We start from the raw sequence: 13,701 nt of genomic DNA, 5'->3' as shown, positions 1-13,701 counted from the left end.
GCTCTAGAACACCTGCATGGCCCTGGAATGGAGGCGTGGCTCTAGAATACCTGCATGACCCTGGAATGGGGGTGTGGCTCTAGAACACCTGCATGGGTCTGGAATGGAGGCGTGGCTCTAGAACACCTGCATGGCCCTGGAATGGAGGCGTGGCTCTAGAACACCTGCATGGGTCTGGAATGGAGGCGTGGCTCTAGAACACCTGCATGGCCCTGGAATGGAGGCGTGGCTCTAGAACACCTGCATGGCCCTGGAATGGGGGTGTGGCTCTAGAATACCTGCATGGCCCTGGAATGGGGGTGTGGCTCTAGAACACCTGCATGGCCCTGGAATGGAGGCGTGGCTCTAGAATACCTGCATGGCCCTGGAATGGAGGCGTGGCTCTAGAACACCTGCATGGGCCTGGAGTGAGGGTGTGGCTCTAGAATACCTGCACGGCCCTGGAATGGGGGTGTGGCTCTAGAATACCTGCATGGCCCTGGAATGGGGGTGTGGCTCTAGAACACCTGCATGGATCTGGAATGGAGGCGTGGCTCTAGAACACCTGCATGGCCCTGAAATGGACATATGCCCTGGAACATGGAGCCACAATAGGACATTTAGTAAGAGGCAGCAGGGGAGTCAGAGGTTATATAGGAGGCCAGAGCAGAGAGCATAGCAGGACAAGCTCCCCAGTCCAAAAAAACTAGAGGACAATCAGCACCACAAAGAAGAGTGAACAGATGTAGCTGAAGGGGAAATAAAAGGTAAGTGAGGCAGGGTCAGGCCTGGAGCAGCCAGACGTCCTACAACAAGTCCAGGCGGGCTTGTCTGTGCAAAGGTACCCTGGGGTTTCCCTTGCATGTGATGCCCGAGGATCACTCAGGACATTCAAGGGTCCACCCAGAGCAGGAACAGGGCCGGATGGGAGCTGAGCCCTCCACGCACCTGAGGCCATCACCATCTGAACTGCATCTGGAGCAGGCCAGGGCCAGGTTCCTTACAAGGGGAGGTGGGGTGTCAAGGGAGGAGGGGCCAGTTGAGTCTGAGGCTCTGACAATTACAGAAGTGAAGGAGTTAACAGAGGCAAAAATGAGACACGAGGCCACAGAAACACAGAGCACCAACTCCCCCTCAAATTCCACTCAGAATCAAACACATGCTTGACTTAAATTACATATGTTGCTGGGTTGAGAAGCAGGAGAAAATAAATTCATTTATGACTAGCACTCAAAAGGAAAACCTTCTAGTCACTGCTTCATGCTTACAGTTTTCATGTAGCGCAGAAAAACCCAAATAGCATCTGATGCAATTTACATAACTTTACATAATCATGGTTACCATTCGGCAAAGAACTTCCAGACCTCATCTCTTCCATTTATTTGCCGCTAAAAAGACAAATTGGAAAATATTCTGGACGGCAGCTTTCTACCCCACTCTTAAAAATCACCAAGCAGTCAACTCTACAACTTTTCTCAGTGGTATTTTCAGTCTGACCATTCTAATCTAAAGTCTTATTGATATAATCTAATCAATAAACGAATATTTACGGACCCCTTGCTATTTTGAAAGCATCAATTTCAGAACTGGCCAGAATCCTCTTAGCTTAAAATCTACTTCAAACTGCCTGATCAGAGAACATAGACACTTTCTTGAACTATAAAATAAGAAAAATACCATCCGCTTAACAAGGATACTCTGAGGATTGACAGGATTAAATGTTATTACCTGGTACCACAGGAGGAAAATATTTTCTAATTGGAGAGCGATGACACAAACAGTAAAATTCATAATTCGTTCATTCGCTGTTCAAGATCACCGAAAACAGAGTGTGTGGGGCCAGACACGGTGGCTCACACCTGTCACCCCAGCACTCTGGAAAGCCAAGGTAGGCAGATCGTTTGAGCTCAGGAGTTCAAGACCAGCCTGGGCAACACAGGGAGACCCCCCCGTCTCTAGAAAAAATACAAAATTAGCCAGCCATGGTGGTGTGTGCCTGTAGTTCCAGCTACTCTGGAGGCTGAGGCAGAAGGACAGCTTGAGTGCAGGAGGTGGAAGTCGCAATGAGCCAAAATGATGCCACTGCACTCCAGACTGGGTGACAGAGGGAGACCCTGTCTCAAAGGAAATAGAAATAAAAAAGAGTGTGTGTGTCATATTGTGAGTAGCAAAACACATGCAATCACCCAACAGGGATTTCTGGGGAGAAAAACTTCGTTTTCTACTCATAAACAAAGAGTTACTGCTCACCAGTACCTACATACGACGGGTTCTGATTCATATGGGGACTCTTATGATGTGATGTGTAATGACAGGCATTAAAATTAAATATCATTTACACCAAAACTTACAAACACACATATACAAAATCTCTCTCACACACATCTACAAGGCAAGTCCATTCCGGTCTACACCTCCACGAATGTGTACACAGGCTCTCCTCCCGGTCAGACAGAATTCAAAACCATGTGAATTGTGTTAACAGGTCCACTCAGTGCCGGAGCACAGGTTACTTTGTCTCCTACGTGTCTTCCAAACACCATCATCAAAAATGGCTGTTTGACAATACAATATTAGCTGGCTTTCTAAAATATCTATTTAATGTTTTTTAAATATTCAAACATTTTAAAATAAAATATCTAACTATAAAATATAAATTTTTAAAACGGACAGTCTCATAAACACACCACCTAATTCTACTTCTCAGAGTCCACAGTTGAGCTGTGATCGCAGCCAGATAAAGCCTGTAGTCCGGTCCCTTTCCCATCCCATGTGCCACCTGCCAGCATCTTTTCCTCTCTAATCAACTACAGTAAAAACAGCAATTCCCAAAAACGGTCCTAAAACCAGGCTTTCAAACTTGGCAGGAGCGGCCCACATAAACATAAGGCCGTCTTCACACTTTCTCCTCACACTTCATGAATAAACATTCCTTTATGCAAATGAGTTGCATATTAACTAACTCCACTAATTTTGATTTAACGTTGAATGGTAAATCCGGTCATCCTGGCAAGACTGCAGAGTACTCAATTCAAATGACGGAAATTTTAATAATGGGGGAAAATAAAAATTAGCAGCAGGTCTCCTAAGGCACTAGATAATTCCAATACTTTTATTGCAAAGAGCAGAAAGCGCTCATAAATACACCTCCATTTACAAGCTGAGGGGTGTTATTTGGAGCCACATCGTCACACGCACTTACCTGCAATTTCCACAAGCATCCTTTTGGGTGCTCTGCAGGCACCAGCGAAATCTCCAAAGCTCCCCATCCCCAGACATTAAAAGGTAACGTCACTGCTTTTCAATAAATAACAATGAAGTCGTCAGTGGATTAAATGATTTCCGTACACCCTCACTGTAAACAATAATTATGTGGCAGCTGCCCTTTGTGGGCATTGCATGTGCTTATGAATAAATCAAGCCTTATTGATTTACTAAACCAAAACGTTTTACATTTTGCTCCACTAATAAGAGCTATAATCCTCTGCAGCACTGAGTGACGCTTTAATGTAGTATGTTCCTTAATACTTTTAATATGAAAGATTAGCCCCGATTAGCTCACAAGCAGGCACACTGCTCTCTGAACGGCCAATTGGCCACTGAGCCCCGGTCTCTAAACACGTCCTTATTAACGGAGCTCTCTGCCTGTGGATCGGAATCCCCCGGTGATGACATCTCCTGGAGCCGCCGCCATGCAGTTTCTCCTTCCTTGGACCATTTAACAGAACAATGATGGCTTGCATTAATTCACAGCTTACATTCATTTAATATGGCAACGCAGGAAAACATGGGACTGCAAAGAGTCCTATGTGCTCTGTAACACTATTATCTAAAATAATAAAACTGCTCTCTCTCAGTGCAGTGACTCTAGCCAGGTGCTAGAAGACTACTCTGGACAATCCCAAAGTGTCCTCAAAGATCTGGAGCTCTGCAACCTCAGCCTGACAAGGAAAGGCATTCATCTCCCTTCTCCCATGAAACAAGGGCAGAATTCCCACACACTCCCAGGCTGTTATCCACAACCGACTGACTTGACTCAGCTTCCATGGATTACTCAGTTGAGGACTAAAAACTCTCAGTTCTCTGGTTCCAATGGGGAACTGGGTTCGACAATTCTTCACGGGGGAAAATTCTACCCAGGTACTTACCGTGACTTCCTGACCTGATGACAGTGTCTCCCGCTCTGCTAAACTGTCATCACGTCCAACAGCAATTCAGAAACTTGATGTCTGTGCTGAGGACAGACTCCTGGGCTAGATGTTCATGGATCTTCACTCTAAAAGAAACTCCATTCTTTGTGCATTAAACAGGAAAACTAGCACTCACACCCTCCTTCCTTTCATCCTTCACAGGGATCACAAACCAAGGTATTCCGGACTGGAAAGCTCTTTAGAGATTCTACACCACAACCCCCTTCATACGGTCTGGCTGGATCCCCCCCCAAATCTCATCTTGATTTGTAGCTCCCATAATCCCCACATGGCACAAGGGAGACCCAGTGGGAGGTAACGGAATCACGGAAGCAGGTTTTTCTCATGTTGGTTTTTTTGTTTGTTCGTTTGTTTGTTTCTGAGATAGTCTTGCTCTGTAGCCCAGACTGGAGTGCGATGGCATGATCAGCTCACTGCAACCTCCACCTCCCAGGTCCCAGTTCAAGCAATTCTCCCGCCTTAGCCTCCCGAGTAGCTGGGATTACAGGCATACGCCACCATTCCCAGGCAATTTTTATTTTTTTAGTAGAGATGGGGTTTCAGCATGTTGGCCAGACAGGTCTTGAACTCCAGACCTCGTGATCCACCCACCTTGGCCTCCCAACGTGCTGGGAATACAAGCATAAGCCACTGCACCTGGCCTGGTCTGATGGTTTTATAAAGGGTAGTTCCCCGGCACATGCCCTCTTGCCTGCCACCATGTAAGACGTGACTTTGCTCCCCATTTGCCTTCCACCATGACTGTGAGGCCTCCCCAGCCCTGAGGAACCGTGAGTCCATTAAACCTCTTTTTCTTTATAAATTACCAGTCTCCAGAATGTCTTTATTAGCAGTGTGAGAACAGACTAACATACCCCTCATCCAAAGATGAGGACCCCAAGAAGGGGACTCACCCATGGAGCTAAGTTAATAGCAAAGGCAAGGTAAGAAATCAGATCTTGGGCTGCAACCACAGGCCCCTCCCTTTATATCACTCTGACTCCTGGAATCAGTAAAAAAAAAATCTCCCGCTCACCAAGAAGCCTCCCAAACAGAAACATTGTGCATCACTGATTGCTGTAACTCCTGTTCATATTCTGCGGTGCCTTTCAAGTTTAACCACAGTAAAGATCGACCAGGCACCATTGCAGAATTTACAATGGTATCAGCTCTCTAAGACAGGAAAAAAACCACATGAACAAGAATCCTTGTTCAAACAATGGATTCTACCATTCCCTCTGGAACAACTGCCGCCCCCGGCTACAAAGCAATAATTATTCTGTCCTACAGCAATCAATAAAACCTCTTGCCCCAGGATCCTGCTATTTCCTGACTTTGCTCTCCATACTAAAGATTTCCAAGTCATATTGATTACCTACTAAAGTTTTTTGAGTTATTTAAAAAATATCACTGAAGAATTCCTTAAATTAGCATACGTTGTTAACAATTGAAAAGACTTTAAATATTTCCATCACATTCATGGTTTCCCTTTTTCCAAGGTTTTCTCATTTTTCTTTTTGAACTTGTCATTTTAAGTGTGGCTGTGTCTTGCCTAATAGCACAGTCAGTAGGATACAAAGTTGATGGTGTTTCCGAGTCTGACTGCTGCCACATTTGTCTTCCGAGGGAGAAGGAAGAATTGATTAATAAACTCTACCCTCTTTCTCAAGCAACAGCATGGATTTTTTCCAAGTGAATCCATTAGCTCTCAGAGCATTAAGATTCAAGACCCCAGAGCTTGTCTCTAAAACTATTCACTAGAGAAGCTATTACAAAATGAAACCATCTTACATGTTTTCCAAGGGCCTTTCAAGACTCAAGTGTCAAACTTGAGTCGTGAGTCATGAATGTGACGGTAAAACCCTCAGCAACGACAGGGCCTGAGGCTCCCACCCTCTCTATGTGCCCCCTCTGTCTGCCCGTCTTTTGGCGCTCCCAAGCGTGTACATGGCCCCCCAGCATAAACATACCTCCCAAGTACACAGGGGCATAAATGTGTGGCACCTGCGTGCAGAGTTGGGGGTGGGGAGAAAGTCTCTAAATCTCTAACTAGACCTGATATTTCCCCAATATTCCATCAGTATAATTTATCCATCAAGGCTGATTTATTTCACAACAGATCAGAAATCACAGGTAAATTAATCAAACGCCATCCCGTAGCCTCTCACCTCAGTGGCGGTTTTAATTCAAAGGCAGTTCTAACAATGTCACTCAGGACCCATTTAGGCTGGGTCTGGGGCTGAGTGAATCAGACATTACCAAAAGCATGAGCATGCACTGTGCCTCCCGAGGTGCGCCTCCTGACCCTACGATTTGCTTATGCAGAGCTGGAGTGGGAACGAAAGATAAAACCTGACTTAATAACAGCACTTCTCCAGCACGCACCCGACTAGAGAGGCTGGAAATCTAGGCTTGCAGTTCCAGAGAGAAGGTACACACTGACAGCACAAGGAAGGAAGGCGAAGTGGGGCACACACGCGTCCTGCCTTGGTAGCAGCGACCGTTCTTTTCCTTGCTATTTCAGACTACCATGTGAGCTGCACCTTCACATTCTTTACTAGACCACTCAATTACCCGATGAACCTTTGCTGTCAATTCCTCAAACACAGGCAGCGCGTGCCAGAGCTGGTGGACACAGGTGAGTGGGCTCAGGCCATGCAACTTACTCTCTGGGGAGATAAAGTGCACTCTGTTCAAAAAACCACCCAAGGGAAAGTACAGCTGCATCTAAATGCCCACCCACTGATGAATGGAGAATAAACTGTGATTGATTTGTGCCAGAGATAGGATTCTGCCTTAAAAAGCAAGGACATTCTGGCTGATCCGAAGGTAGTGAGTTATCTCAATTGATTGTTCATAGTTACAGATCGAACTCCTTGTTCTACTCTTTCCCCTCTTCTCACTACTGCACTTGACTAGTCTTAAAAAAAAAAAAAGAAGGAAATTCTGATGCAAGCTACCGTGGGGATGAGCCCTGAGGACACTATGCTTGGGGGATAAGCCAAACAAGAAAGGCCACACAGCCTAGGATTCCACACATGTAAAATGCCCAGAACAGGAAAATCTACAGAAAGTACATTAGTGATTGCCAGGGGTTTGCCGGGGAGGGGGAGAATGGGGAGTGACTTTGGAGGTGATTAAAAAAAAGTTCTAGAATTAGCAATAATGGTTGCACAGCCTCATGAATATACTAAAAAAACCACTGAACTGTACACATTAAAATGGTGAATTTTATGGCATGAGGATTAGATCTTTAAAAAAAAGAAGAAGAAAGTACAACTGCAACAGTGATGAACACTGAAGGGCAGGCAGCCACATGGTGCAGACAGGGTGCGACCTGGCCTGTCAACCTCAGTGCAGGAGGAAGAGGAACTACGCTGACAGCTGTGGGGGGGAGGAGGACACAGAAAGGAAGGAGGCTCTCGGCCTCCTTCATAGGAAAGAGCAGGTGCAAAGATCAAAGCAGGAAAGACAGAAGGAAGACCCTTTTTCTCTTTCTTCAGAGACAATAAAGGGTCAAAATGTCAGCTAAGCCCATGGTGACGGGTTCGATCCTGACAAACGTCACATAAATGCAACTCTTAACTCCAGTCACTTTTATGACCTCCTTCTTAGCAGGCCATCAATCACACATAACAAAACCACAGGCCATTCCCAATAATCAGAAAAGCAATATGTCATAACCTAAAAAAAAAAGGTAAAGCTCCAATACTGTGAAAGGCTAAGTAACGCACCTGCTAACACCAAGGACAGAATGCGCCTGGGGATTTCCCCTCTCCAAGTTCATGCATCACTTCAAGATGGAAATAGGCAGCAAGCTACGAAGAGGACACCACACATGTTTGCAAGGTGGCATCCAGAGCCTGCAAGTATCCCTGCTGCCATCATCACAAAATAAAAGAGAGTGGGGTGTCGAGATTCATGTATTAGGCTGCCCTCAATTTTCTCACTTATGGGATCAGATGAATTCCTTCAATGCATTTATCATGTGCAGCCCATTCTTTTACGGCAGGCTCTCTCCCCTGAGCACTGCTGCTCGGCTGAGCCTGGTAATCACCGGTTATCGGGCTGCCCTGTGCATTGTGGGGGTGTAGCAGCATTGCTGCCCTCCATGCACTAAATGCCAGGAGCAAATCCAAGGGTCCCCCGATCAAAAATGATTCCAGACATTGCCAGGTGTCCCCTGGAGTTAGGGTAAAACTGCTCCAGTAGAGAACAGTGGCTTTGTAGCAACTAAATTCACCATGTCTATATGGGCTTTGACCATTCCCTGAGAGCAATGTCATTTCTCTCATCTGTATGGTTTTCTAAAAGCCCGACACCCTGACAGCCTCCCAAGAAGACAGATGAAAAGTTATTAGAGACGCCTGCTTAAGACGCTCTGCAGGTACTGTTCAAAACGTCGACTTGCTGAAGCAGAAGGAAAGCAACATGGCCAATCGCCAAACAGAAGACCTCAATTCCTGGTGTCCCTTCAGCCTTCCTTTCTCACCCTCCAAAAGCAATTTCAGGATTAGGCACACTTTCAGTTCCTAAAGGCCAAGGTTGGCTCCACCATCAGGACCAGCACCGACATCTGAAAATGCACAGACTTCCCTCCAGCTAAGGAAGCCTGTGAGAAACAATTCTAAAAGAACTGGGAGACCGTGGCACTAAGACCATTAGGGATTCTATGCAGGGTTCTCTCTGCTTCTTGCAAAACTACAGGCATCATGAAGGATGACAGCTTGTAAATGGAAGCCTTGGAAACAGGGGCTCACCGTCTGGGGGCATCAACACCTTGTTGTTCTGCGTGCACCACCCTACGGGGTGCAAGTCCGCTATGACCACATCACACCAGAAGTCGGCCCTGCGGTCCTCCCCGTAACCGCAGTAGCGCAGAAGCAGCAGCTGTCCACATGTGGTAATGATCGTGGCCACCCAGTATGTGTCCGGGTTGTTCTTGTTAGCCACTTCCAACTTCATTCCGGGCTGGAAATTGCTCTGAATGCTGATTTCAACCTTAAGGAATCAGAAATACAGGAAACCCATTATTATGCTAGACACATACAGCGAAAAGATTACAAAAACCACTCCAAAGGATGGCACTTATTCTGTTGCCCCAAAACAGGAGTACATGTGTCTAAATAAAACACGACGGAGCCACAAATGTCACGCTAAACATTACATTTACAGCCAGCCACATTTAAAAAAAAAGAATTAATTTAATTCTAACAGTATATCTTAACCCAGTACGTCCAGAACATTATCATCTCAATATGTAATCAACATAAAAACATTAATGAAATGGCCACCTTTCTTGTTTTTGACTAAAGCCTGCAGAACCTGGTGTGTATCTACACTCAGAGCACAGCTGAATGTCTCCATGTGGACTACCGACGTTTCCAGGGCTCACAAGGACCACACGGCAGTGCCTATTCCATGAACAGCACAGCCCTAGGAAATGAATTTCATCTACAGTTAAGGGTTATAGTCTACTGATATTTACCAGCCCCCACCCCCAGGAAAAGCTTTCTAGCCTGGTGGATCTTAACCACCAGGTGGATTCCAAAGCTGACATATCCACTGTCCACCAGCGGCCTGTTGCTTCAAGGAGATGACAGAATTATCAGTCACACTTGCATGGGTGTGAGGCTACTTTTCCTTTAAACCTGGCACACAGGTCTGGAGACTTCTGCGTCCTGAGGGACAGCCTCCAGCTCTGCCCCCCACGACACTATATTGTGATTAAAAGGGAGGTGGGAGGATCGACTGAATCAAAGAAAAGGGGAGTGACTCCCAGCAGAGAGAAACTGATAACTTCTCAGTACAGAAAGGAAGGAAAAGGTTGTGATCAATGTCTCTTTCCTAAACTGCCTGAGACAACGGCCAGATCATCTCAGCATCTTAAGATGTAAATGTTCGATGGCTTTTGTGGAACTGCAGCCACAACGTACACTTGAGAGCTGTGCCGTGCTTTCATATTTAGCTCTCGGTCTTACTAAATAGCTACAGTCACATCCAGAATGAACTAGTAAATAGAGCATGAGGAATATGAAGGGAAATGGGAACATGATTTTCACAGTCAGAAATTTAATAAAAATCTTAAATTCCTTTTGAATTTAATTTTTTTAATACAACAAAAAGAATAAATGTTGTCTTAAAATATGGAATCCAATCGGGCATAGTGGTGCATGCCTGTAATCCCAGCTACTCGAGAGGCTAAGGTAGGAGGATTGCTTGAGCTCAGGAGTTCGAGGTCAACCTGGGCAACTTGGTGAGACCCAGCGCACAGAAAATACATAAATAAAAATAAGGAATGAAAGTTCTGGCTTCCTCATTCAGCCGAGGCGCCAAAAGGAAGAACAGGTTAAGAAAGCGCCCTGATCTGTCTATGAAACTCAGGATGAATCTCTGTCCTGTATGGACAAAGTGAAAAATGTCTCTCAGAGTTACATCTCCATTTCCATTTCCTTTACAAAAAACAATTAAAGACTAAATTTCCAGGACCCAAGTTCTTAGAATCCATGTGAGTTAGTCTTTTCCCTGCTAATGATATTATATATTACCAATACCTTACACCAAAGCAAAAACCTGATAAAAACTCACTTTGGTTTTAATTTTCTGGGACTTCCCACGGCTGGTCATGTTATTTGCATTATTCAAAGAAAGATTATTAATGAAAATGGTTTTTTTGGTTAGATCCAAATGTTTTCATGAAATCTACGGTTAGTTCCTCTAATCTGACTCATCTGCTCATGAATGGCTGGAAATCTTTTGTGACCTTCTTCAAAATCAAAATATTAATTGAACATATAGCCATTGTAGCTACTAAGAATATATTTCACCTTCTTGTTTAGTTTTCTGGCTCTTTACTTATTCAAACTGACTTACCTGTGGTCTATTTTCCCTGTAGCTATCTGGGGAAACCAAATAAACTTCCAGGTCTCCTCCTCCTTCCTAAGAAATTTTGGCTGAATTTCTCCCTTTCCTTTTAGTTTGAGATAGGGTTTCACACTATCCCCCAGGCTGGTGTGCAGTGGCGCAATCTCAGCTCACTGCAATCTCCACCTCCTGGGCTCAAGCAACCCTCCCACCTCAGCCTCCCAAGTAGCTGGGACTACAGGCATGCGCCACTATGCCCAGCTAATTTTTGTAGAGATGGGATTTTGCCATGTTGCTCAGTCTGGTCTTGAGCTCCTAGACACAAGTGATCCACCTGCCCCAGCCTCTGAAAGTGCTGGGATTACAGGTATGAGTTGCCGTGCCTGGCCACAAATTTCCCTCTTTCCATTGCCCTCTTTCCATTGGGTTCTCTGGCTTTTCCCTGTAGGTTCCGTCCTTTCCCACCTTCTAGACACAGAGCAGAGGACACAAGCTGCTTTACATACGTGTTTGAATGATGTGTGAGGAGCAGCACTTGCTCCTGTCTCTTCCAAATATTCTCCCCAGTTGAAGCCAGTTTCCTCCAAGCTTGAGCCTTCTTCTGTTGAAAAACAAAAGAACAGAGTATCAGCTCTGGAGTGGAGAAAAGAGAGGTGCTGGGCTGCAGCTGAGACCAGAAAACCCTCCGTGCAAGACACAAGCTAATTCCACAGTTTAGAAGAATATGGCTGCATTTTTTGCAAAGATTCAGTCCGCTTAGAGGTGTTGACTGAAGAAAGGAAAACACAGGACATTCCACTGCGACCGTGTTGATGAAATGAAGAGGGACGCTGGGTTCTCTGGGGTGAATAACATGAGGCTTGTTTGCTGCATGTTCATGTATCCCTTGAAATCAGCTTCCGTGGACACCGCAGCCTGCAGGGAGGCTGCAGGACAAGGTGAAAGAAACCCTCCAGCATTGAGAAAGGGCTGTGGTGTGTATGAAGAACAGCACTAATTGTTATACAGATAAAGCACTGACCCTGGCGTCATTTTAAGGGGAAAAAAAGAAAATGAGGCCCAAAAGAACTGCTGGAGTGTGTGGGGCCATCCAGCCACTCAACAACACAAACCAACCAGCTGCCTGCAGCCCAGTGCCTAGCCAGTCCGGGGCTCCCAACTCCAGCCTACTGCGGGGACAGAAACCAACAGAGTTGCCCAGTGCCTAGCCAGTCCGGGGCTCCCAACTCCAGCCTACTGTGGGGACAGAAACCAACAGAGCTGCCCAGTGCCTAGCCAGTCCGGGGCTCCCAACTCCAGCCTACTGCGGGGACAGAAACCAACAGAGTTGCCCAGTGCCTAGCCAGTCCGGGGCTCCCAACTCCAGCCTACTGCGGGGACAGAAACCAACAGAGTTGCCCAGTGCCTAGCCAGTCCGGGGCTCCCAACTCCAGCCTACTGCGGGGACAGAAACCAACAGAGTTGCCCAGTGCCTAGCCAGTCCGGGGCTCCCAACTCCAGCCTACTGCGGGGACAGAAACCAACAGAGCTGCCCAGTGCCTAGCCAGTCCGGGGCTCCCAACTCCAGCCTACTGCGGGGACAGAAACCAACAGAGCTGCCCAGTGCCTAGCCAGTCCGGGGCTCCCAACTCCAGCCTACTGCGGGGACAGAAACCAACAGAGTTGCCCAGTGCCTAGCCAGTCCGGGGCTCCCAACTCCAGCCTACTGCGGAGACAGAAACCAACAGAGTTGCGTGTCTCCAACCACAAGGAATAAAGAGAAATACCATCAAATGCACAGCAGGGCTCTTAAAATCGTAATTATCTGTGGGGGGTGGTGGTTTCTTTGGTTTTTTTGAGAGACGGAATTTTGCTCTGTTACCCAGGGTGGAGTGCAGTGGCATGATCCTCAGGTGATACTTCCCCCTTGGCCTCCCAAAGTGCTGGGATTACAGGAGTGAGTAGTCTCCCAAGTAGCTTAGACTACAGGCGTGTGCCCACCACACCCAGGTAATTTTTGTATTTTTTATTAGAGATGGGGTTTCACTACATGTCAGCCAGGCTGGTCTCAAACTCCTGACTTGAGGGGATCTGCCCACCTCCGCCTCCCAAACTGATGGGATTACGGGCGTGAGCCACCATGCCTGGCCAAAATCATAACTATTTGAATTTCACAAACCCACACAGCCAGGCTTGAAGGAAATCAAGTAATTCCCCAAACATTTAAGGCTGTATATAAGATAAAACTTGTATAGTCAAAAAGCATCAAATAACACATCTTAACCTATACATAGCATAAATATGAATGGTGTCATTTTAAATGGAAGTAAGTCGTAAACATTATTTGAACCAATTGGCAAGGTCGTGATAAGAAAAGAACATACAGCAGAAAGAGCTGTCCAACATGCACACAGGAGCTTCAGAACTTTAGATTATCTTCCTGCAGTGACGTCCAGTGGGTGCTGATGTTCAACCCACTTATCTTCTAGAAACAAGAACCTATGTCAACGGCCAGGAGTAAGTACCGCCTTCCCTCTTGTGGCTGGTGCAGAACTGATACCCCATCCTATCAGATGGGCCATGGGAAGTGGGATCGAATACGAATGCCTTCTTCTGGAGACTATCACTATGTTTTGCCTACTTGAAATTTTTGTTTTTATTTTTATTTGTTTTTGTTTTTTTTTTGTTG

At 46.0% G+C, this 13,701-nt stretch overlaps 1 protein-coding gene across 6 annotated transcripts in view; it reads right to left on the bottom strand.

Moving 5' to 3' along the window:
• Positions 1-13,701, bottom strand: part of SFMBT2 (Scm like with four mbt domains 2) — a 264,676-nt gene that overhangs the window by 210,212 nt on the left and 40,763 nt on the right. For 5 of the 6 annotated variants that reach the window (XM_035306701.3, XM_035306700.3, XM_035306702.3 and 2 more), the window contains exons 3-4: positions 11,540-11,634; positions 8,930-9,170 (exon numbers count right to left, since the gene is read on the bottom strand). In XM_035306701.3, the coding sequence (XP_035162592.3) occupies positions 8,930-9,170; positions 11,540-11,634 (336 nt within the window). The remainder of the gene's footprint in view (positions 1-8,929; positions 9,171-11,539; positions 11,635-13,701) is intronic. The other variant, XM_035306703.3, reaches the window with a different exon arrangement.

The sequence above is a fragment of the Callithrix jacchus genome, chromosome 7 (assembly GCF_049354715.1).
Source record: "Callithrix jacchus isolate 240 chromosome 7, calJac240_pri, whole genome shotgun sequence".
Classification (NCBI taxonomy): domain Eukaryota; kingdom Metazoa; phylum Chordata; class Mammalia; order Primates; family Cebidae; genus Callithrix; species Callithrix jacchus.
This window is presented reverse-complemented; position numbering and strand designations above follow the sequence as displayed.